Below are 22,710 nucleotides of genomic sequence, written 5' to 3'. Positions count from 1 at the left end.
TTTTTGGCACCCCATTTCCAATACTGATCACATTGATGAGGCCCCCTTTTGCCCCCTATTTCCCATATTCATGCCCACCGATGAGGCCCCCTTTTGCCCCCTATTTCCCATACTCATGCCCACCGATGGAGTCCCTTTTTGGCCCCGTTTCCGCTGTTGCCAGACCCGCCCGTGCCCCTTCCCGTCCCCGGTACCACCGACAGCTCCCCTGCGCTTTCCCGTCACTTGTCAGACGCTCCCTTGGCCGCTCTGCGCTCGGCGCGCCGGCCGCACTTGGCGGACGCTCCCCGGGCCGCCCCTCCCCGGAAGCGCCGGCGGCCCCGGAGCGCAGGTAAACAGCCAAGATGGCGGCGGAGGCCGCGGGCTCGGTGGGGCCCGGCAGCGGCGGCGGGACGGGCCTGACGGACCTGCCGGGCGAGCTGCTGGAGCTCATCCTCTGCTGCGACGTGTTGGGCGCCGCCGACATCGGCCGCGTGTCCTGCACCTGCCGCCGGCTGCGTGAGGCGTGCCAGCCCCGCGGCAAGGTGTGGCGGGAGCGCTTCCGCCTCAGGTGGGCACCGCCACACGGCTCGGCCCGGCCCGGCCCGGCCCGGCCGCGGAGGGGAGGGAATGGAATGGCATGGGCACGCCCGGGCCTTCAGCGTCCTCCCGGGCCTTTAGCGGCACCGGGGGTGGTCGGCCCGGCCCGGCCCGGCTCGGCCCGGGAGGGTCGCGTGTGCCGGAGATGGTGGAAGTGCCGCTGTCACCGGCCGATCCCTCCGTGCTTTCCCGGCCCCACGGTGAGCTCCTCCCGGGCGGGATCGTTCGGGATCATGCGGGCACAGAGCGGTTTGGGTGGGCAGGGAACTTTGAACCCATCGTTTGATGGGTAGGGACGCCTTGCATTGTCCCGGGTTGCTCCGGGGGTATCCAGCCTAATCTGGAACGTTTCCAGGGATGGGGCAGCAACAGCTTCTCCGGGCAGGTGGCCTGCACTGCTCCAAGGACTTCCACAAGGCCGCCTTCCCTCCCAAATCCCGTGGGGAGCGTCCAGGATAAGCCTGCTGCTGGCAGGGGATCCCCCTTGGCCAGAGATGAATTTTGTGGCCCTTTCCACACGGGCCACGCGGATCTCTGCATTGCCAGGTCCAGCCAGAGCTCTGGCAGTGGAACCACGCACTGGGGTTGTGGATTGGCTGCCCTGACCCCTCCAGGAGCTCCCAAAACTGCAGCCAGGACCCATCTCAGGACTGGTGCTGGGCAGCAGAGAGGTATTTATTTGTGAGGATTTGCGGAGAGCTGTTCTCACACGTACCCAAATCCTTTTTGGGTTTTGTTTCCCCCAGGGGCAGCCCCAGGGTAGCACCTGTTCATCTCTTACCTGCTTTTGTGTGTGTTGGCACAGGAGCAGCAGCAGAATTGCTTTCTCTAACTGCAAGCTGGCTCCTGAAATCCAGCACAGCCTAAGTGAGGAGATTATTCCCTTTCCATGGGGGGGGAAGCTGCTGAACAATTACAGCTTCCCCACTCTACCATGCTGTGGCTCTGGGATTGACTTTCACCAGTTCAGGGGCTGCAGTTCCTGCAAGTTTCAGCCTGGCTGGGATCCACCAGCTGGATTGGGGTGTGGTGGATGATTGCCACATGCTGCTCTTCTCTCTCCCTGATAATGGCATTTTTGGCAGGGGGTTTCACCCTGACCTCGCCATCCTGACTGGATTCCATCGTGAGCAATGGCACTTTCATCTTTCTAAAATTTTCAAAAAATTCCCACTATTCTTCCAACCCATGGAATTCTTTCTCATCCCAAAATAAAGGACTGTCATGGTTATTGGGAGGTGGCTGCATTCCAGCAGTAGCTGAAGGGCCAGGGATTCATCAGGAGGGAGGTTGTTATGTAATGTGAGGTTATTTGACTTTATTTTGTGGAGGCAAGTGCAGGGATATTTTTTTATTAACCAGCAGTGAAATATCTTCCAGGTGTGATTTGGACACTGGTAATAATTATTATACAGGAGGAATGATTTCAGTATTTGGCAAATCAAATACATATATACATATAACCTGAAAAGAACCTAAGACAACCCTTGGAGCTGAAGGAAAATGTTTTGTATTAACCAGTGATAATGAACAGCATCTCAACATGTGGAATAAATCCCCCAGCAACAAATTAAAAGAAACCTCTTTCTCTCAGCTGTCTTTCCAAAATATTTCCATCTGTGTTGGTTCTTGTTCATGTTTCTCACACAAGTGGTCTTGTGTCTTTACAGCAGCAGGAATTGCAGTCCTGGCACATATTTTATGGCACAAAGCTGTGTTGTGGCACCACACACCCACTTTATTCAGAAAGGTGTTGCTAACACCCCCTTAGAGCATGCCCTGAAGTTAGATTTTCAGCTGAACCTTGAAATTCTGAGTAAGCTGTGAAATGTTTGGACTTTGAATCTCAGTAAATGAAGGGGGGTTTTTTACAAGAAAGCTGGGAGGTTTTTGTTTTCTTTTCTTCAAACAATTACTTCTTGTCTCAAAACCAAACTGCAGAAGCATTTAGCTGTCACAATTTGACTTCAGGATTGTGTTTTCCTCCCATAGATGTTGCCACCAGCAAGGGCAGTGGAGGCAGCTGTGTTTTGTGCAGCCTTTTAATGAGCTCCCCGAGGTAGTAGGAAGAACACAGGACAAAGAATTCCCCTTCTGTTCAGTGCCAGGTTGGCTTCCACATGACACTTCTTTGTGGTAAACTCCTTTAATTATAAAACTGAAGCATTTAGGATGTTTAGGTATTGAAATCCCAGAGTGAGACCCTCTGAAGGTTTCAGGAGAGCTTGCTTTTAAATAATCATTAATGCACAGCTGCAATCAGGGAGTTGTGCTTTGATGTCTGAGGGAATATAATGCAGTTTAAAGCTGGGCAGTGTCTGGGCACTGTCTGAGCTCCTCAGGTCATTGAGGGAGGATGTGAAATGTTAATGATGCTGTTAATTTGTGTGTGTCTGTGCAGGTGGCCATCCCTGCTGAAGTATTACAGCCACAGTGACAGTGTCAGCTGGCTGGAGGAGTACAAGGCACGGCACAACGCGGGGCTGGAAGCACAGAGGATTGTGGCTTCCTTCTCCAAAAGGTTCTTCTCAGAACATGTAAGTCCTCCTCTCTTCATGTGTGTGTGCAGCAGCCTGGCTGCTTGTCTAATAGAATAATTAATAAAATCATTAATTGAGTCATGAAGGATGGAAAAGACATCAAAGATCAAGTCCAACCCCTGAACCCTGTCCCTAAGCACCGCATCTTCACATTTTCTCACCTCTTTAAAGGACAGTGATTGCACCACTTCCCAAGCAGTTTGTTCCAATGATGGCCCTTTCAGTTAATCAGTTTCTCCTAATATCCAACCTAAACCTCCCCTAGAGCAGCTTGAGGCTGTTTCCTCAAGGCTGCCTGAGCATTCACATCACCAGGGTGTATTCTTCTTTAAAAATTATTAAACCATTCAAGAGTTGTTTATTTCTTGGGGGGTACCTTTTTAAAAATGTGTTTATTTAATCTTTATTGTTATTTATATTAGGAAAAAGTTGTTTTTCCCCCAGAGGGTGCTGGGCACTGCCCAGGCTCCCCAGGGAATGGTCCCGGCCCCGAGGCTGCCAGAGCTCCAGGAGTGTTTGGACAGCGCTGCCAGGGATGGACAGGGTGGGATTTTGGGATGTCTGTGCAGGGCCAGGAGCTGGACTGGATGATCCTTGTGGTAGTTCAGGATATTCCATGATTCCATAATAATTCAAAGATTCACCATCCTCAGTTATGATCAATACTTTTTATTAGTTTCTCTTTCCCCCCTCTCCACATCACCTCATCTGTGCAAGTCAGAGATTTTGTATTTCCTGACTCTGTGAAAATGCTGAAACACAGCCAGAAGGAGAGAGAGTTCTAAATCCAGAGGTGTGTGGAGTGCAGCACACTCTGGGATTACATTCAGCCCTAGAAGCTCTTTGCTTTTTGCTGGGAGTTCAGCCCTGGCTCTGGGAATCCTGAAGGCCACAGAGTTTGTTGACACAAAGCACAGCTACTTTTTTTCACTGAAGACCTTGTGCAAGGACGAGTTCTGAGAGCTGTCACAGGCCCTTTGAGTTCAGGAGCAAGGCACAACAGGGCCACTCAGTTGCAAAGTGTGGTTTTGAAATTCTCCAGGCAGCCCTGACCTTGAGATGAGTCCATGTTCAGCAGGGAAAAGGTGAAAATGTGGTGTCTCACACTGATGTGCACATGGAACAGGAGTTACTTGTCTGTTTGCTTAGTAGGTGGCTGTGGATTTTGGCAAGCTGTACAGCTGGGTCAGCCTGGAATTCTGTAAAAAAGCTGCCTATAGGTTTGGCTGAATTCAAAATTCCACACAAGACCCACTAAACAGTGCCCCTTTTATGGCTCCTGTGCAAAAGGAAGGCACCAGGGCCAGGTGGGTGTTTGGTGTCTCCTGGCTGCTCTGTTCTGCAGCAGCCACACATTTGTCCATGGAGAATTGTCAGAGCATTAACTGGGAGAAGAAGCTCCTGGATTCCTCCTGTTTTAATCATATATGCAAAGACTATGGAGAGACCATTAAGCAATACCCAGAGGCCTCATGATGAGAACCATCTCCTGTGGGGCCACAAACTGCAGTTTGATTCCCTGCTCAGAACTGAGAGGAAAAGGCTTTCAACCCATCTATGAGCCCATATCCTGTAGTGAAAAGCTTGAAAGCAAATTTTTCTACAGTTCAGCCAAAGTTTAAAAAGTAATTCTGGATTCTGGAAGAAAATAGCTGCTCTGAATTTAGATGCAAAAGTGGTTGTTGCAAAAAATAAAGGCTCCTGCCTCTTCATTCCTTCACCCAGGATGAATCTCCTGCACAGGGGGGTGTATGGAGAGGTTCAGTCAACCACAAGCAGAAGTTGATTCCACCTTAAAATCACCCTGCATAAATGTGATTCTTCTGGTCCTGAACTCAGCATCACAGCCCTAAATGCTGTATAATTTGGCTGAAATTGCTGTAGGATGTCCCTGGGGCTCTCAATGGAATAATAAACCCAGGAGTACAGACTGTGAGTATTTGAGGAGCAGGGCATTTTTAAGATCTTCCATAAATTAAAAAAAAAAAAAATTGGACTAATTTGGTTTTGAGACTCTTTCTGATGTTATGGGAGAATCTGCTGTGCTGTGCATAACTCCTTGTCTGCCTTGGCAGGTCCCCTGTGATGGATTCAGTGACATTGAGACTCTGGGGTGCCCCAGCCATTTCTTTGAGGATGAGCTGATGTGTATCCTCAACATGGAAGGAAGGTAAGAGGGCTGAGAAATTGCAGGGATTTCTCTCTTTCACCAGTTCAAGGAGAAAAATACCCTGGTTAATGCCTGACTTCAGCTTCTGCCCTTGGTCACTCATTAAACAAACACGCCCAGTCTTGCTAAGACCTGATTTCAGAACAGATTGAGCATTTCCAGAGGAAACCGTGGAAACCTTGTCCCACAAGAAGAAGATCCTCTGGCTTTGTGTTGCTTTTTGTTGTTTATTTCCTTACCAGCTCATGGCATCTCTTGGGAAATGTCCCAAGCACCCACATTTCTGCCTAAGCAGTTCCCATCCTCTTGTTCCTTTTTGATTTAAGCCTGGATCAGTTTGCTACTGATTTACAGGATTAGGCCCGAGCACCAGAGGGAAGCAGGAATCTTTCAGGATTGCCATCATGAATCCCTGTACCATGAAATTCCAGCTTTTTCTTTCCTTTTCTGAGCTGGAGCAGGTTGGTCCAATTTTTGTCCCGAAAGAAGCAACTGAGTTGAATTCAGCCACTGCAAAATTTGCAGTTCTGCAAATTATTCAGGCAGGTGGTAAATAAAACTCCTGGTTTTTATCTGCCTGGGTAATCTCATCACCTTAATTTACACTGGGTAAGATGAGTGAGTTTATTTGAAGTTTTTTTTACTGGTACCACCTACCCACTCTGGGTTTAATGTGATACAAAGCTGTGATAAATGTCCTTAATGGGACCTAATAGCCTTGATTAGAGGGACTGTTAGTAGAGCTTGAAAAAACCCAACTGGAATAGCAATCATCTCATTTTTGCCTTTTCCCATCCATTTTATTGCCTTTTCTCTTTGAGCTGGGCCTGAGCATCTCTCATTTGACAACTGGTTAAAAAGCTTTTGAGGCTTTGCACTGGCCAAATGCCTCCCCATAAAGCAGAATTGATGCTAATTACACCCTGATTAAGCTGTAGTCATTGCAATTCAGGAACATTAGGCTAAATCATTTCCCTGGAAGATATCCCAATAAAGCAGTTGTCCCTGTTGAGGATCCCAGTTTATTGGAAGAAGATAAATTATTATGAAATTTGATTGCCCTGCTGTCCAGGAGCATGGAGATGCTTTAGAAAGTTATGGGGCTTTACGGTAAAAAGTTTTGGAATTGTGTCATCTGGAGACCAACTGTTGATCTCTTCCTGCCTTTTCAGAGCTACAGAGTTCGTTTTCCTCTGGGGAATTTTGTTTTTCTCCTGAATGCTACTGCACTCACATTCATGTCCCTCATCAGTCTGTTTTTAAGGCTGAGAGGATGCTTTAGGAGTGGCTCTGGAGAGATGCAGTCAGACAGAGGGTAATGTTTTATGAATAAAGTACAGGATTTTAATCAGATATTCCTGAGCTCCTTTAATTAGGATCTGTGTTGTTTCCCATGATAATGTATCTTCTCAGAATTATGTATCAGTGATGGGATGAAAATTGGAGATGATAAGGAGCGATGTTTTGCAAGCTGTGTGCCTTTTTCTGATAAATTCCTCTCAGCATTCCCTTTTTGGATTGACTTTCAGTGACAGTGCTTGTTGATAAAAACAATAATCTAAACTGTAAACTTGTATTCAGTGGAAAACTTAAACTAACTGTTCACCCTTCAAATACCTATTTAGGGAAATGCTTCTTGTGTTTAACTGTGCAGGAAAGGTCTCACCTGGAAGTACTATGCAAAGAAAATTCTCTATTTCCTACGGCAGCAGAACATATTAAAGAACCTGAAGGAGTATCTGCAGCGCCCCACGGAGCGGCAGTCCTTTCTGGAGGGTGAGTCCTTGGCACAAAGCCCAGCCAGAACTCCTAATGACAGCTTTCCATCATGGATGGACTTGCCAGGGGCCTGCCTTGCTTAGCAAGCCCTTGGCAGGTGTGGTTTTGGATCTGCCTGAAATCATTCCCATCCCGCAGCAGCGTTGTATCAAAATGTCAGAGTGACATCAGGTGCTGGCAGTGCTGTGTGCTTGAAGAATCACCCCTGCACAGCTGCACTGAAGGCAGAAAATGGTACAACACTGGAATCTTGAACAGGGTGCTGAAAAAATGAGCTGTAGCTCGACATTCTAATTCCTGACATTGCTGCTGTGGCCCCTGGAATGCATTGAGCTGAGCTGATTCCCAGTCAGCTCTCTGCTTTTTCCTTTCCCAGGAACTCCTCAGATAAGGGCAGGGAGCAAGCAGAGGGAATTGTTGTAGCCTGAGCATTGGGAGTGTCTCAAGAACTGAGTGCTGGACTTTGGTGGGAAACAAATCCAAGTTCAGTCACATGGTGGGAGGGCACTTACACCTGCTAAGAAAGGAAAAGTTCTTTCTTCTGCTTGTTCTGCTCTTCACGTTCTCAGTCTGGTGGATTCTTCTCCTATCTTCTGAATGGCTCAGAAGCTGCCAGGGGCTGTAGAAGAGTCTCTTCCTCTTAGTACACACTCCAAGATGTCCCTGAAAGAGGACAAGAGAGTCTGTAACACTCTAAAAGGTGGCTCTTTTTAATGCAATAGACTTTGAAGAAGGAGCTGTTAGGGCAAGAAGGGAAAGCAAAAAGTGGCCTTTTGAAGAAAAAACCGCATTAATTATGAGACCTAGTCACGTGGGATTTGTCTGCCATGAAGGTGCCTTTGGAGCACCAGCAGGTAGTTTTTTGGGAATTTTCACCTGGTCAGCTTTGGGAGGACAAAAAGGAGACGTGGGGCCCTGCTGAATTCCTTGATTTACAGGCCTGTCATGGACATGCTGCCAAAGCCATGTAGGTGGCTAGAAGAGGTGTGGTCCATGTAAAATCCTTACAGCTGATTCCAAAGATTGAATAAGAGGAGGCTTTGGAAAGAGCAGTGGTGCCAGGAAGGTTCTGTGATAAGGAAATGTTTTCCTGCAGAGGCTTGGGCAGGAGGAACATGAACATCTGTTCTGTGTTGTGTTAGGAAGATGGAGAGCAGGCGTGGAAGAAAAAGATGAGTGTAGTAGACAAGGAAATGTTGAACAAGGATGATATCCAAGGAGGATGTGACAGGGACATCAGAGCTGAGACAGTTTGAGTGAAGTTGGCATTGTTTCAGACTATGAATAAAAATCTGTACGTTGTGGAGGTGCCAGGGGCTGCAGTGTGAGCACAGAGCTGGTCAAGCCTGATCCAGCAGCATTCCTGCTCAAGGTACAGATACCTTTTAGCATGGTGGAAAGGGGAATATTGAGTTCAGCTGCTAATTCCTCATTCTAGCTCAAAACTCTCTGCATTTTGTGTGACAAATCCAGTAGATGACTGCAGGTTTCAAACACAAAGCTCTGCTGTTCTGCTGCAACCGCTCACTGCATGCCTGGAATGTAAAGCAGGCAAAACCAAGCAAAGAAAAAACTGAAGTCCTGTTTCTTATGTAGTTTGTTTTTTGCAGGTGCTGTTTTGATTGATCAGTACTGTAACCCCCTGTCAGACATCTGCCTGAAGAGTGTCCAGGCTCAGGTGGACGATATCACAGACAAAGTACGCAAAGTGCTGCGGACCAAGAACCCCAGGCACCCCAGCTTGGCTTCCAAGGCAGGTACTGTACAAAAATGTGCTTTCCTACAGAGCTTTCCTGCAGGTGCTGCACAGGAATGTGCTTTCCTGCAGGTGCTGCACAGGAATGTGCTTTCCTGCAGAGCCTTCCTGCACCTCTGCATAGCTGAAACACCTGTGTACTTGGGGCAACTCAAAGAGTTGTTGTTTTTATCCCCTGGCAAACAAAATTCTGACATTTACTTAAGCCATCATTCAAGAAACAGCTGTTCAGTAGCCCAGGGTTCAGTCCATCTGATGCTAAAAGAATTTGGAGGGGAATTCTATTTTTTCCCATTTGTCCCTGAAATCTTATTAGTCCTGTTATCTATAGCTGAGCTGTGGGACTGGGAAAAAAGCCCTTTCCTGCCAATCTCAGAAAATCATCAGTGGAAAGGTGCATGTTTATCATCTCCAAAGGTCAGGCAGCATCTTGCTCCTTGGTTTTATAAACACTGAGTAATTCTGGCTTTCAAGGAGAGACTGAGCCTGCCCATGTGAAAATTTAATTGCATAAATGTTGAGTGCTCTTGTTTTCTCAGTCTTTGTTTCACTGCATGTGTTTCCAGGAGAGATTCTCATTCCGGAAGTGGAACTTCAGAGGCAGGTGCTTGATGCCATGAACTGTGTCCTGTATGAGCAGCTGAAGTACAAAGGAAATGAGCTGGATTATTACAACTCCCTGAATTCCTACATTCACCAGGTGTGTGTGTGTTAGGCAAAAACCGGGAGGCTGCAAGGCTTGAGATACTTTATTTTTCTGAATGTAGCCAGACAAATAATTCTCTGTGAAGAGCAACTCTTAAATAAATACGTCATCCTTCAGTGCATATTCTGTCAAGTCGTGTTTTCAGTTGTGAAATCAACCCTTGAAATTTTTTTTCTTAAATCCTGCCTGTGTTTTTGTCACATTTTTCTCCCGCAGGTTTTGATCCGCAGGACAGGAATTCCCATCAGTTTGTCTGTGCTTTATTTAACAATTGCCAGGCAGCTGGGAGTCAAACTGGAGCCTGTCAACTTTCCCAGCCATTTCCTCCTGCGATGGTGTCAAGGGAAAGAAGGGTGAGTGACCTGCCGAACTCTGAAATTGTGCCCACAGTGACAAAAACCAGAAAACATTTACAGCTCCAGACGTACGTGAAAGTGTTTATGTTCCATCTGCCTATATAGAGGGGAAGATTAGATCTTTAGGAAGGTTTTCCTAGAATTCAGCTGCTGCTGAATGGTTACACATTTCCTGCTCTAGACTTAGAGGAGAATGTTTAATTATTTTCTATCTGGAATTATAACCTTTACAGAGAGAAAGATGAGACCTTTAGGAAAGTTTTCCTAGAACTCAGTTCTGCTGCTGGTGCTGATTAATAACAGATTTCCTGAAATAATAATACCCGTGAGGTGATGTGAGCATTAAGGAAAACAGAGAAAGTACCAGGTAGTCTCTGTTCAGGAGGGAGCTGAGGAACGAAGGACACACGGGTTGGAAGTGCTGAGGGAAGAACAGAAACAGCAAATCCTGCTTTACCACCAGACCCTGATCACAGTTTGGTTTCTTTGTTGCCTCTTCAGAAGCACAGATATTTTTGACTACACCTACATCGATGCCTTTGGGAAGGGGAAGCAGCTGACAGTGAAGGAGTGCGAGTACCTGATCGGGCACCACGTGACAGAGGAGTTCTATGGGGTGGTGACCTCCAAGGAGGTCCTGCAGCGCATGGTGGGGAATCTCCTGAACCTTGGCAAGAGGTGAGTTCAGGATCCATGCCCTGGGACAAAGGACCCAGAGTCTGATCTGCATATCCAGTATTGCTGCTCCCAAAAGGTGTCACTGAGCTCATGAGATCCTGAAAATTTCCTGTGTCACAAACATTGGGTGGGTGCTTTCGATCACCTGCAGCTGAGTGGAAACAAAAAGGTTTAGTGAAATTAGTTCCTTGTTGCATATAGGTAAAACCTTATAAAGAAAGGCCTTATAAAATCAGACCTTATTACTTTAGCTAAACTAATAGCTAGTTTAGTAAGTTCCTGTAAGAACCTACTAACTTTCCTGAGAATCTCATAACAGTAGAGGTCTACTTGCTCTTATTTTAAAAAAATATAAAAGCAAAAATCATTTTACATGACAGTCTGTTTCTTGTGAGAAAAACAGTTCATACCTGCAAAAATAAAAAGTCTATCTCATGAGAATCTGTAAAAAAAGAAGTAAACTATCAAAAAATAAAGACCTTTACTAGACATGTACAGTTTGTGTTACTGACCAATAAACAAAGTTTCAGTGAATTATTAACCAATTAAATTCAAACATAGTGCCTTCTAATACCATATAAAAATTAACTGCACAATAAAGATCAGCTATTCTGCACAAAGAAACAAGTATCTAATTTCTGTCTCATAACTCAAAGTCTATAACAACAGTTCCTCTCATGAAAATAGACAATATATTTTATTTTCTCTGTGAAAAGCTGATAGGGAGTGTCCACCTTAAAAGCAGAGCCTTTTTGTGTCCTGTGGTAAGCACAACCCCTGTGTTCAAATGAGCCTTTTCAGAAATGCTGTTGGTGTGTAGAACATTAAGTTCTGTTTTTAAATCCTCCTGATTATGCCTTTCCCAAGCAGCCATAGACTCACAGGAGTGGAGGGATTGATTTAGGTGTCAGGGGAACAAAAGGAAATGGCTTGGAGAGTGAATTCTCAGTGTGGGATTATGTGACCAAGGAGAAGAGCAGTGGATGGGAGGGCAGAGTTCAGTGATCATTTGTGGAGAGCTTTTCCTTGCTGGAGTCACTGTTGTAAGCTTGCTGTACTCGCAGCATCATTTTGGGGACACCCCTGTGCCTGAGAGCTCTGGGGACAGGGCTGCAGAGCCTCACAGCTGAGTTTCCTTTCTGCTGGCAGAGAGAGCACTGACCAGTCCTACCAGCTCCTGAGAGACTCCCTGGACCTGTACCTGGCCATGTACCCAGACAATGTGCAGCACCTCATGCTCCAGGCCAGGTTATACTTCCACCTGGGAATCTGGCCAGAAAAGGTACCTGGGCACTCAGGGGAATGTTCTGGGGAAGGCTGAGCACTAGTAACACTGAGCTATTGATTTTTGGGCTATGTCAGCCTGCATTACAGTCTGCCACGAGTTGTTTCTGTAATAAATGCAGCTGGGGGAGTTCTCACATTGCAGGGAATCAATTTGAAGCAGGGAGAGTGGATGATTCTTGCCTGTTTGTCCTGAGGGAGACTTGGGAGCAGCCTTGAGTTGTAATTTATGATTTACAGCTTGTCTTGCAACCAAGACTGTGGACTGTGAGTTATAAGAGCATCCTGTTTGCTCTGTGCCTAAGTTGTGGTAAAACTCCTGTTAGGCTCCTGGAAAAGGAGCAATTACCTTATCAGAAAAATTCAGGAAGTTATCTTTTATAAATAAAACCAAAGCTGTGCTCCCAACCTTGGCCACACAATCTGTGGCTCTTGTGAAAAAGCAGCTTGATATTCCTGTCCTTGAAATTCCTTTTCCTGCAGGGTAACAACTCCAGTCCTTTTATCTGGGAGTGTGGGAAAGAAGGTGCTGAGATTTACAGGTAGTCTGGATCATCTAGGGCTTTCACTGGATTCAGTGAAGGAGAAGATTTCAGGAGATTTCAGGAGAAGGCACTGGGAAGAGCCTATAACTCAAAAAAAGTCTGATTTTTGTAGTGTGTCACTGCAGCACAGGGGTTTTTCCTACTCAGCATTCCCTGTGCTGGTTCAGTGGAGCCTGTGCCAGTTCCACCTGTGAGGTTTGGGAAGGGGACAGGAATATTGGCTGCACAGCTGAGTAGAAAGCAAAGCTCTTCCCACCAAGTCAACAGAACAGGACTGCTGGAGAAGCTGCCTCCTTCCCTTTGAAGAACAAACTATGCTAAGCTTGGTCTTCCTTTCTTATGGCAGCAAATTTTAGGGTGAGCACAGAAAAACCAGCGCCAAAAAATTGTGTATGGGAGGGACTCACTGAGCTGAAACGGCAATTGGACAAAAATAGGGAATACTGAAAGATCTTCCTGGCACTCAGGGACGTGTTTGGAGAGCACCAGACTTGAATTTGCAGCCCCTCAGAATGCATAACCCAACCCCAGGACTGAGTTTTACTGAGTTCTCTGTACCAGATGCAATGGAAATGAGCAAATTTGGATTTTTCAGGACTGCATCCAGTCGTTCCAGGCTGTCAGGCAGGGTTGCAGCTAACCAGAGAAAATTCTGTGTCTGACAGGACACAATGTACCAGCTTTGACAGGGGCTGCCAGATTCATGGACGGGTAGGAAATCTAAAAAATCCTGCAGAGCTACACATAATGTTGCTCTAAATATTTGTAAGTAACAATAAATAAAATTCCCAAGAATCTCTGGCAGCTGTGGTTACGTCCTTTATGTAACCTTTTTTCAGGATTTTCACATCCTTCTTAATTCTTAATAGAATTAAAGTGGCCACGAAGCCTGAGCTGTGTTTCTTCTCATTAATTATTCACCTGTCCTTTATTTAAATTGATTTTCCTTGGGTTTTGGCTGCTGTCCATGCTGAACAGCCTGAGACTTCCATTCTTCTGCTGCTGCTCTGAACTTAATGACCAAACCTATCATGAAGGAGACAATCCTTTTGCCAGGTGCTGAAGTGTGGCAGATTTTGGGACTCGAGGTATTTGATGTTGAGACAGATACCTGTCTGTTCCCAACACGTTTACACAACAGGTTGGGTTTTTGTTTTTTTCCTTGCTTTTGCCAAAAAATTACAATTTGCTTTGTCTGCTTCTAACAAACACAGCAGCAGATGTTCTGATGCTGTGCCAGAGGGTGTTGGGAGGCTGGAATTCTGGATCTGCAGACCTTGCTGCTTTGTGTTCTTCAGTCATCCTGAGAGAAGCAGCTTTTCTGTCTTGTTCCCTGTTCCATGGGAAGGCATCGTGGAGGTTATTTCCATTTCCTCCTGTGCTGCCCTATTTTTGCTCCTCACAGACATGCTGAGAAGCTCTTTTAAGTTAAAATATTCTCAAGAGCAGCAGAAGTCATCTGGAATCACTTCCCAGCAGCATTTTGGGACACTGAGAACTGCATTCTCATGACCAGAAACCTTGAGAGATGGTCTGTGGGCACCAAACAGGACATGATGAACTCGTGGGGCTGAGTTTTTAGGAGCTCTCCAGTGCCTTTCCTTGGAAGCTGGGAGCTTTACCAGGAGCAAAGGAATGAGAATAGGCTGTGTGCAGGCTGAACGTGAAGCTATGACAGAGAGCAGTGTGAAGATGTTGTGGCAGATCTCAGGGCACTTACATGCAGCTGATTACAGCAATATATCTGTACGTGTTTGTAAGTTGTGCTACTGCAGGGACGTGTCCTGAACTTGTTTTTGCTGTGGTTTGGAAGGTCCTGGACATCCTGCAGCACATCCAGGCCCTGGATCCCTCCCAGCATGGGGCTGTGGGGTACCTGGTGCAGCACACCCTGGAGCACATCGAGCGGCGCAAGGAGGAGCTGGGCCCCGAGATCAAGCACCGCTCGGATGAGAAGCACAAGGAGGTTTGCTTCTCCATTGGGCTCATCATGAAACACAAGAGGTGAGCTTGGAGCCTTCCCCACAGTCAGCTCTGTAGCAGTAGAGCAGAAGGGTTTGAGCTGGCAGCAGTAAGCTGGGCTTTAGTGCCAAGGAGTGGGAAATGCCAGGCACATGCCTCTGTCCCATGCAGGAACAGGGGGGTGGCTCTGAGTGCCTGGAGAGAGCAAATGTTTGCACTGCAGAGAACCTGACTTGTCTGAGTCATCCTCTGTCACACAGGTAACATCTCCACAGCACAGAGCTCTCCAGGAAACAGCAGCAAGCACTTAATGAGGGACTGTGCAACAGAGTCAAAGTCAGAATGGATTCTGATATTCCCAGGACCGTTTATGGATGTTTCCCTGTGCTCTCATTCCCTGTCTGTGCCTGCACTGCTCTGCCAGCACTCCAGCACTGTGTTGCTTTGGCCACTCCTCTGACTCACCAAGACATCCAGAGCATATTTGAGGGGCATCAGCAGTGGCAGTTACAACACTTCACAATTAATCCCATAAATGTTGTGTAAATTGTGATGGCTTTGTTCTCAGTGTTAGGGTGGCCACATCTGCGTGATGAGCACAGGAGGAACTGCACAGCCCAGCAGGGAGGTTGATCCCTCCTTCTTTCTTCCTTCCTCTTCTGGCTGCTGACTTCCAGGCTTTTTCCTATTCTCTTTTCTTACTCACGTTTGGTTTTCTCCTGTCTTGAGGTGTTTATTCCTGTCTGTTTATCTATTCATTCATAATCATTTCCCTCCACCTGAAAATGCAAACACAAAGTCTTTCTGAATTGATTTTTTTGTTTGTTTTTTTTTCTCTTGTTCCTCTCCTCCTTGTGCCAGCTCTCAGGAGGTTCCTATCCTGTTTGTGCTCTGTTAATCTGGAGGGAAAAGAGCTGGCTCTGGAGTTTCCACAGCCTTTGTGTGCAATTTCTCTAATCAGGTATGGCTACAACTGTGTAATTTATGGCTGGGATCCTGCCTGCATGATGGGCCACGAGTGGATCCGGAATATGAACGTGCACAGCCTCCCCCACGGCCCCCACCAGCCCTTCTACAATGTCCTGGTGGAGGATGGCTCCTGCAGATACGCTGCCCAAGGTGAGCAGGGGCTCATGGGGGCACTCTCTGCCCACAACAGGACAAAGGGATGTTTAATTGATTTAATTAAGCATGGTTAAGAATGGGTTATAAAGGTGGCAGTAGGAAGGAAATGACCCTGACTTGTGGCCTGCTCTGTTTGCTCTCCATGAAATCAGCACTGCTGGGATGGACAGGAAGGCCCACTCTGGTGTGATCTCCTCTTGCCCCTGAAGTGTTTTGGACACTCTCATGGTGTGAACCTTGATGGCTGCTTTGAAAGAAATAATTCATCTTCTGCTGGAGGCTGAAGGTCTGTCAGCAGTTCCTGACAGCTGTGCCTTGGACAGCACCTGGAAATGGGATTTAGTGGGGGGTTGCTGGTCAGGACATGGTTCTGGCCACTGTCACATGCCAGGATCCCAAGGAACACAGGCAACCTGGTTGGTAGTGCTACCTTTAACTAGAACAAAAATTAATGTCTCTTCACAAGTGCAGGGAGGTGTTGAAATCTATGTCACGTGTGCTTTATGCAGCAAACCATAAGAGGAAACTCTTGTCTGATGGTCAGAGTCTGTGGCTGGGATACAGGAAGAACTGTTGAACTGAGGTTCTGATGAAAATTAAAAAAGAAGAACACAACTGTGACTCTGTACATTGTAAAAATATTAATTTGCCTCATGTTTGTGTTTCCCCCAGGAAGGGCAGCTGCACAGCCAGAGTGTGTTTGGCTAAGGGAAGATGGGGAAGTTGCTGGAGGGAAAGTGCTGACCAAAATGCCCTTTCCCTGGGTGGAAAATGAGGGAAAATGTCCTTTCCCTCATGTTCTGGTCCCCTGAGTGTGATAAGAGATGTGACAAGAGGTGGTTTTACAGACAGGGGCACTCCTCCCTCTGTAGATTTAAAGTGCAGGTGTTTCCCACTGTCCTCAGAGTGGACAGTGGGCTTTTCTTTTTGGGCTTTTCAGAAGCCCAAGAAGGTGAAGTGTCAAAGCCTGATGATTCAGATCAGGCAGGACTTGGCCTCAGAGAGCCTTAAAACCAGAAATTCTCATGTGCCATGGGTTGATATTAAAATATGCATCTTGATAATTACCTAATCAGGTAATTGTCCCCAGGGCTGCTGGGGCTGAGTCATCACTTACCTTGTGTCTAATGATGTTTAAGCAAACAGAACCGTGTCTGGCCCTACAGTTCTTGCAGAGTAGGTTGACACTGTTATCTCTGTGGAGGAGACACTGTTATCACGGCAGCTCTGTGGCCTGCAAGAGTTCTGATATTGCTGGGGTAGAGTGAAGGGTTTGTTCTTGCTGCTGTTGATATCCCCTCTAAAACAGCCTCAGATCATTTGGGAAGGATTATTTCATATCCTCTGACTCTGGGGAGGGAGGGAGAGAGAGTTCTCTACCGAAAGAGCCCTTAACAAATCCTCACGTGGAGTTTAACTTAACCAGCTCAGAAATAACCCATGCTTATTATAGATGAATGTACCTCAGTTTGAGACCTTCCTGTAAATCTGTGGGTTGAGTGCAGCTTATTCCAGAACTCCTGTGTTATTCAGGGAGTTTGGTGCCTGTCCACTCTTGTCTGTGTCTTGTTTGCCTTGTGACAGCACAGGAGAGAGATCTGTGACTCAAAACTGCTAGTCAGCACCTTTGGGAGGCTCCCACCTTATGCTGAGCTCACCTGTGTCAGCCTGTACCTCCTGCCAGCTGCTGTTCCATCCCTGCAGCTCCCCGAGCACAGCTCCCAGCTCAGCCATGCTGCTGCAGAGCTCTCAGCAGTGCAGATTGTTTTCCGCAGTGGTGCAGTATCTGAAAAGGTCCTTTGCAAGCCTCTAGGACTGCACCAGGCTGCTGAGGCATGGAAAGCTCTGCTGCTGCTGGCTGCACACCCTGACATGCAGCAGCTTCAAAGAGGATTTTAATAGGAGTTTTCTGCTCCCAGTAATGAATTGGATTTCAGAGACTGATTATTCCTGAATGACATTCTCTGCACCCCAGCTCGTTCCTGCCCTACCCAAAGTCAGCCTTTGATCCTGATGCAGCGTTTTTTTTCCCTAGCTAATACTACCTGTTTCATCTGGCACTGTGCTGGAAAAAAATGACATCATTTGGGGAGTGCTGCATCCCTGGGCTCCAGAGTGAGGGATTTACTCCAGATCCCTGCTCTTTGCCCACACTGTGGAGCAGAGAAGCCTTGGCCAGGGTCGCCTTTGGGGTTCAGTGTAGTTTAACTCTTGTGCCTAATCAGGTTATCTGTAGGAAGGGAGCTGCTGTGGGAAAGAATTGACATGTCCCTCTTAGGGACATTCATGTGGCTTGGGGAAGTTTGGCTTTAGGGAAATTTATTTTGCTGGAGGCTTGGCTCCTCTGCCAGGACAGCCTTGTGCAGGTGGGCTCACCTTGGAGCATCTGAGGGGGAATCTCTCCTAAAACGGATCCCCCAAGGGCTGTGAGGGATTAGAAGAGCAGAGCTCAGTGCAGCAGCTTCTCCCTGCGCTTACAACGGAATCCTGTGACCAGCAGAGTGGGAGAAGCATCCTGCTCCTCCAGCCTAATGCCAGGCAGTCCCAGGCATACAACAGTTCCCATGTCCCTACTCAGGGGGGTCCTCGGGAGGTGAGGCTCTGGGAGCAATCACACTGACTTGCTCTGCACATTTTCCTTAATTAGGTTATTTTTTTTTTCCTTTCAAGCACCAGATTTGGTGTTTCTAGAAATGCAAACAAGGCCTGAGAGAGGCTCAGGGTGCCCTGCCTTGCAGCAGGCTGTTCCTGTGGTGGTAACTGCTGCTTTCCTTCCCTCACAGAGAACCTGGAGTACAACTCTGAGCCTCGTGAGATCCCTCACCCTGACATCGGCCGCTATTTCTCAGAGTTCACCGGCGTTCACTACCTGGCAAATACCGAGCTGGAAATTCGGTACCCAGAGGATTTGGAGCTCACCCGAGCCACAGTGCAGAAGATTTACAGCTCAGGCAAGGAGTGAGTGCCAAAGGCAGCCTGGGGACAGAAGCAGCTGGAGTGTAGCTTTACCCTCTTTGCAGAACTTGCGTGGGAAGCAAGTTTGGTGACAATCCTTTGGCTTAATGCATTGAAAACTGCATTGAACTTGGAAAGTGGTGCTACAGCATCTTCCCATTGTCTGCCTGCCCATCCTGGCCCGGAGGCACAGGGACACTTTGGTACTTGAGGCCCAGCAGAAGGATCTCACAGTGACAGCTGTGCCATGAGTGCTGTCCCTGGGAAGGATCTGCACATTCTGCTCCTTCTGTGGTGGCCTTAGAACGTCAACAAAGCAAGATCCTGGTGTGGAATATGGAGGAACCCCCTCTTCCAGAGAAGGAAGTTGCTTGTCCTGGCAGTATTTTTGTTTGGCTGTGTCTGTCTGGTTTGGTTTGAGTGTCTGTCCCATGCAGGCAATAGTTTTTAAAGTCTCACACGTTTCACTCTTGTCTTCTTCGGTCTGAATTTTTGGGTCAGGTACTGCTTCACCTCAGTAGTCTGATTGTTCTAGAGCTGCTGTTCCAATCCTGAATATCCTTCTGGGCCTGGCAATATCCTTATGGGCCTGGGAAAGAGCTCAGCCACAAAACCAGCAGCAGTGAGGCTCGTGGGGTGGCGAGCAGTGCTGACCCAGAGGCCAGGTGGCCACCTCGCCCATGGCAGAGACTCCAAAAGCAGAGGAGGAGCTCCTGGCCCTTTTCCAGCTCGTGTCCTGACCTTGTTTTTTGGTCTGTCCATCATGTGTGTCCAAGGTGGGGTGTATGGCACAGCCATGAGTGTTCCCAGCAGGATTTGGAACCTCGTGGGGATGTTTGGTGGGACCTTGAGGGCAGCGCCAGAGTGACTTCAAAGGACATGGAGCTGCCACTCCCTGCCATCCCCAATTTAATTTTCCAATAGGTATTTATGCAATACAGTGGAATGATGACTGGAACCTGGCCATCTCTGGAGGCAGCAAAAACAATTACGGAAGCAAAATGTTAATTCCTGCAGCTTGAGGCCTTCTTCCTTCTTGCCAAAAGAAAATGGATTCTACGGGAGCACAGACCTGGCTGCCTACGAGGGAGGAGCTTTAGCAGCTCAGGCACATGACTTTTAACCTTGACTTAAAGGCCCAGACAGAACCACTGCAGAAGAGGTTTCCCTCTGGGCTCAGGGGCTGTGGGGTGCAGAGTGACACAGTGTTGGTGCATATCTTTGTGGTTTCTGAAGCAATGTGTGTAGAGTAGCTGCAGCTTGTGTCTCCTGTCACTGTCTACTTGCAGCACAGTAATTCTCTCCGAGCTGACAATTAGGGCCCTGTAGAGGTAGGTGGATGCTCTTTAGTCTCTTACGCACTACAGGTATCTCCACGTGGAATCACAGCCCTCCTCTCCAGCAATGCCTGCCCTGCATGTCACCTCCTGCATCCCTGAGCACTGGTTTGCTGTGGAAATAAATGCTGAGAGCCCAGCTCTTTGGTGGTGGTGGTCTGCAGGGATCTGGGGCTCCAGAAAGAGCAGCCTGTGGGGAGAGTGTGAGGAGTGCTGAGGGGGCTCTGCTCCAAGCAGGACTCTGTCTTTAAAAGGTCAGAATCCCAGAATGGCTTGGGCTGGAAGGGACCTTAAAGCTCCTCTTGTTCCATGGGCAGGAACACCTTCACTATCCCAGGTCTGTACTGACGTGAACTTGGAGGGAAGGGAGGAGTTTCCATTGTGAAGCAGGGCAGGGAATCCTTGGGCAAAAATCCTAAAATCCATCTCTTTTTCTTGAAGGTTGGGGTAGACATCAGCCCTCCAACCTGTTTGAAAGCAGATCCCAAAAGATTCCTGGCAGGGATGCAAGGTTGGGAATGGGGGTGATGAGTGCCAAGGTAGCTGAGATGGGCAGAGCAGGTCTTGGGCTCCCCATTCCCAGCTGTCAGCAAGATTCCTGGGATTTTGTGCTCCCTTCTGTTGGCACCTGGGCCTCTCTTCTGCAGTGTATCCAGGGAATTGGAGAGCTCACAGGAGCCCTCAGCACAAGGAGCTGCCTGAGGTACAGCCATGCCATGAAAGAGCCAATGGCCAGCACCCAGAGTTTCCCTGAGAACTGGCCAGTGCTTGCCAACCCACCTGGAAAGCTGGTGCATGCTTCAGGGGTGCCAGAGCTGCCAGCACGACCCTTTTGTTCCTCTTTTGGGGCCACTCTGCTCATACCCTGAGAAGAGCCTGGCCCAGGAGGAAGTGTGGGAGCTGTTGCTCACCACAGGCTGGTGTGCTTGGGGTACAGAAGGGAACAGCCTTGGGTGTTCAGGGCAGCCCAGCAGCCCTGGAGCTCAATCCTCATCCAGCTGGCAGGAGCTTTTGGAGGAGCTGTGACCTCAGACAGCTCTGCCTGCTCTGGGTGCTGCCCACATCCATACATGGGATGTGGGTGTTGGGGTCACCCAGAGCATCAGCACAGCCTTGGGAGTGCCAAATTTGGAAAAGATTGGGCTGTTCCAGTATTTTTTCCACATAGTCTCAGCCCAGGGACCAAGTCAGATTTTGGAATTTGAGGCAAACCCAAAGGGAATGAGTTCACTTGGTTTCCCATTTGGGAAGGATGTCCCCACTGCCTCCCATTGCTGCTTGCCCTGGGTGGAGTCTTTGGTCTTGGTGAGGAGAAACTCCTGGGAGCACCTGCTGCTGTGGGAGGCCTCATCCCAGCATCCAGGGTGGCCAGGGAAAGCTGGAAGCCCCCAGGATTTCCCTATGTCCGTGCTGGAGCAGCCTCTTGGAATGCACCTGGGTTCCCAGAGGCTGCACATCCACAGCCCAACACTGTGGGAACACCTCTGGGGGACAGTGGGGTGGCATTTTGGGGTTTGCCTGTGCCCCCTCCTGGCAGTGCAGGCAGTCACCTTTTCCCCAGGAAGGCAGCAGTGAATCCCAAAATCTCCATGTGTCTGTGAGTACTGTAATCCATGGTATCTGTGTTCAAGGTGGTGCCAGTGCTGTCCCTGGGGATTTGTCCTGTCCTGTCTGTGTGGAGCTCTCCCACACAGAGTTGTGGGGCTTTCTCAAGAAGGTGGAATTTCTTCCCTTCTCTCCTACCAGGTGCAAAGCCTGGCCAGGTCGCTCCTGTGCAGTGCCAAAGTCCTTAGGAGAAGGAATTCCCTGCAGGGTGAATTCCCTGCAGTTCATGTCATGTTCTCCTTCCCTTTCTGTGTCACAGGCCACCTGTCCTGGGGACAGAACAGCCCCGGTGCTCTCGTGTTAAAATCCAGAGGGTGAAGGAAAAAATAAGAGGATGGGGGAAGAGGAAGCTGGGACGGGGCAGGCAGGAAGCAAGTACTGACTGTCTGGATCATAAGGAAAAGCCAGGGCTGGTTCCAAGCTTTACCACTGGATGTTGGCACTCACAGATGTTCCAGGCACTGCCATTCCCAGGCTTCCTCTGGCATGGAGTGAGTCCTGTGGACAAACCCTGGGAGGTTTGTCCACCCCTTGGGGGCAGAGGTCTCCATGTGCTGCTGCTCCAGGCCAGGCTCAGGAGCTGCTGGCACCCTGCAGCAGCAAAGGGGCAGGGAGGGAGAGCTCCAGCTCATGGATCCTCTTGGGAAGCACTTCCAACCCCTTTGGATCCATCCTACCACCCAGGGACACACAGCACCCTGACAGCTGAGGGCAGGGAGTGAAGCCTCTGACAAACCATGGGAGTTTGTCCACAGTCTTTGCAGGAAAACCAAACCGTGGGAGCCCTGGGGCCAGGGAGAGCTGTGTCCTCTGGGGCAGGAGGGTGAGAGGAGGAAAGGGCTGCTCTGGGCTGGAGAAGGGTCTCTGACATCTCCTCGTCCCTTGCAGGCCACCTCCACCTGCACACGAGCTGGCTCCAGGTACTGTCCTGATCCATTTTGGGCATCTCCAGGGATATCCCAACTCTGTGGGCCCTGCCTGCCTCCCTGCTGGCTCTTCCCCCAGGGGATGGGGGATACGGGGACTGTGGCAGCAGGGACAGAGTGCTGCATGTTTTCCCTCCTCCTCCTGCCTGGAAGTGCCTGGACTGGGCAAAATTCCACATTGGATGGAAAACTGCTGGCCCAAGAATGGAGGGTGAGGAGCCCTGAGCTCCGGGGCCCCTGATGCCGACAGCTGAGGTTGCAAGATGGGGACATCTCTCCTTCCTTTGTTTTTATTTATAAACAGGTATTTTCCTGGACAGCTGGAGGCTGGAAATTATTTCATTCCTTTCCTGTTTATATTTGGCTTTAAACAAATAAACAACACTGACTTGCTACCTACTGCCGCG

At 48.5% G+C, this 22,710-nt stretch overlaps 1 protein-coding gene across 3 annotated transcripts; it reads left to right on the top strand.

The window, feature by feature from the left end:
• Window positions 1-336: 336 nt before the first annotated feature.
• FBXO21 (F-box protein 21) lies at window positions 337-22,703 on the top strand. 3 transcript variants are annotated; one of them, XR_009933756.1, is made up of 13 exons: window positions 337-550; window positions 2,981-3,116; window positions 5,195-5,289; window positions 6,944-7,065; window positions 8,679-8,825; window positions 9,391-9,524; window positions 9,747-9,883; window positions 10,388-10,564; window positions 11,714-11,846; window positions 14,207-14,397; window positions 15,317-15,474; window positions 15,633-15,766; window positions 18,264-18,401. XR_009933756.1 is itself a non-coding variant. In XM_062504646.1 (12 exons), exons 1-12 carry the CDS (start codon window positions 345-347, stop codon window positions 18,440-18,442), a joined length of 1,815 nt encoding a protein of 604 aa, XP_062360630.1. In that variant the 5' UTR covers window positions 337-344; the 3' UTR covers window positions 18,443-22,703. The 3 variants fall into 3 exon arrangements, 2 of the variants coding, with proteins under 2 accessions (XP_062360630.1, XP_062360629.1); XM_062504646.1 differs by lacking the exon at window positions 15,633-15,766 and having other exon boundaries at window positions 18,264-22,703; XM_062504645.1 differs by lacking the exon at window positions 15,633-15,766 and having other exon boundaries at window positions 14,186-14,397; window positions 18,264-22,703.
• Window positions 22,704-22,710: the final 7 nt, after the last annotated feature.

Source organism: Cinclus cinclus, chromosome 17, assembly GCF_963662255.1.
Source record: "Cinclus cinclus chromosome 17, bCinCin1.1, whole genome shotgun sequence".
In the NCBI taxonomy this organism is placed as follows: domain Eukaryota; kingdom Metazoa; phylum Chordata; class Aves; order Passeriformes; family Cinclidae; genus Cinclus; species Cinclus cinclus.
This window is presented reverse-complemented; position numbering and strand designations above follow the sequence as displayed.

What these genes read in the sequence shown, in the direction of transcription:
- FBXO21 (XM_062504645.1), top strand. Translation starts at nt 345, where the DNA reads ATGGCGGCGGAGGCCGCGGGCTCGGTGGGGCCCGGCAGCGGCGGCGGG. An exon ending in GCGGCAGTCCTTTCTGGAGG is followed by an intron (nt 7,066 to 8,678) that starts GTGAGTCCTTGG and finishes TGTTTTTTGCAG; the next exon opens with GTGCTGTTTTGATTGATCAG. An exon ending in TGGTGTCAAGGGAAAGAAGG is followed by an intron (nt 9,884 to 10,387) that starts GTGAGTGACCTG and finishes TTGCCTCTTCAG; the next exon opens with AAGCACAGATATTTTTGACT.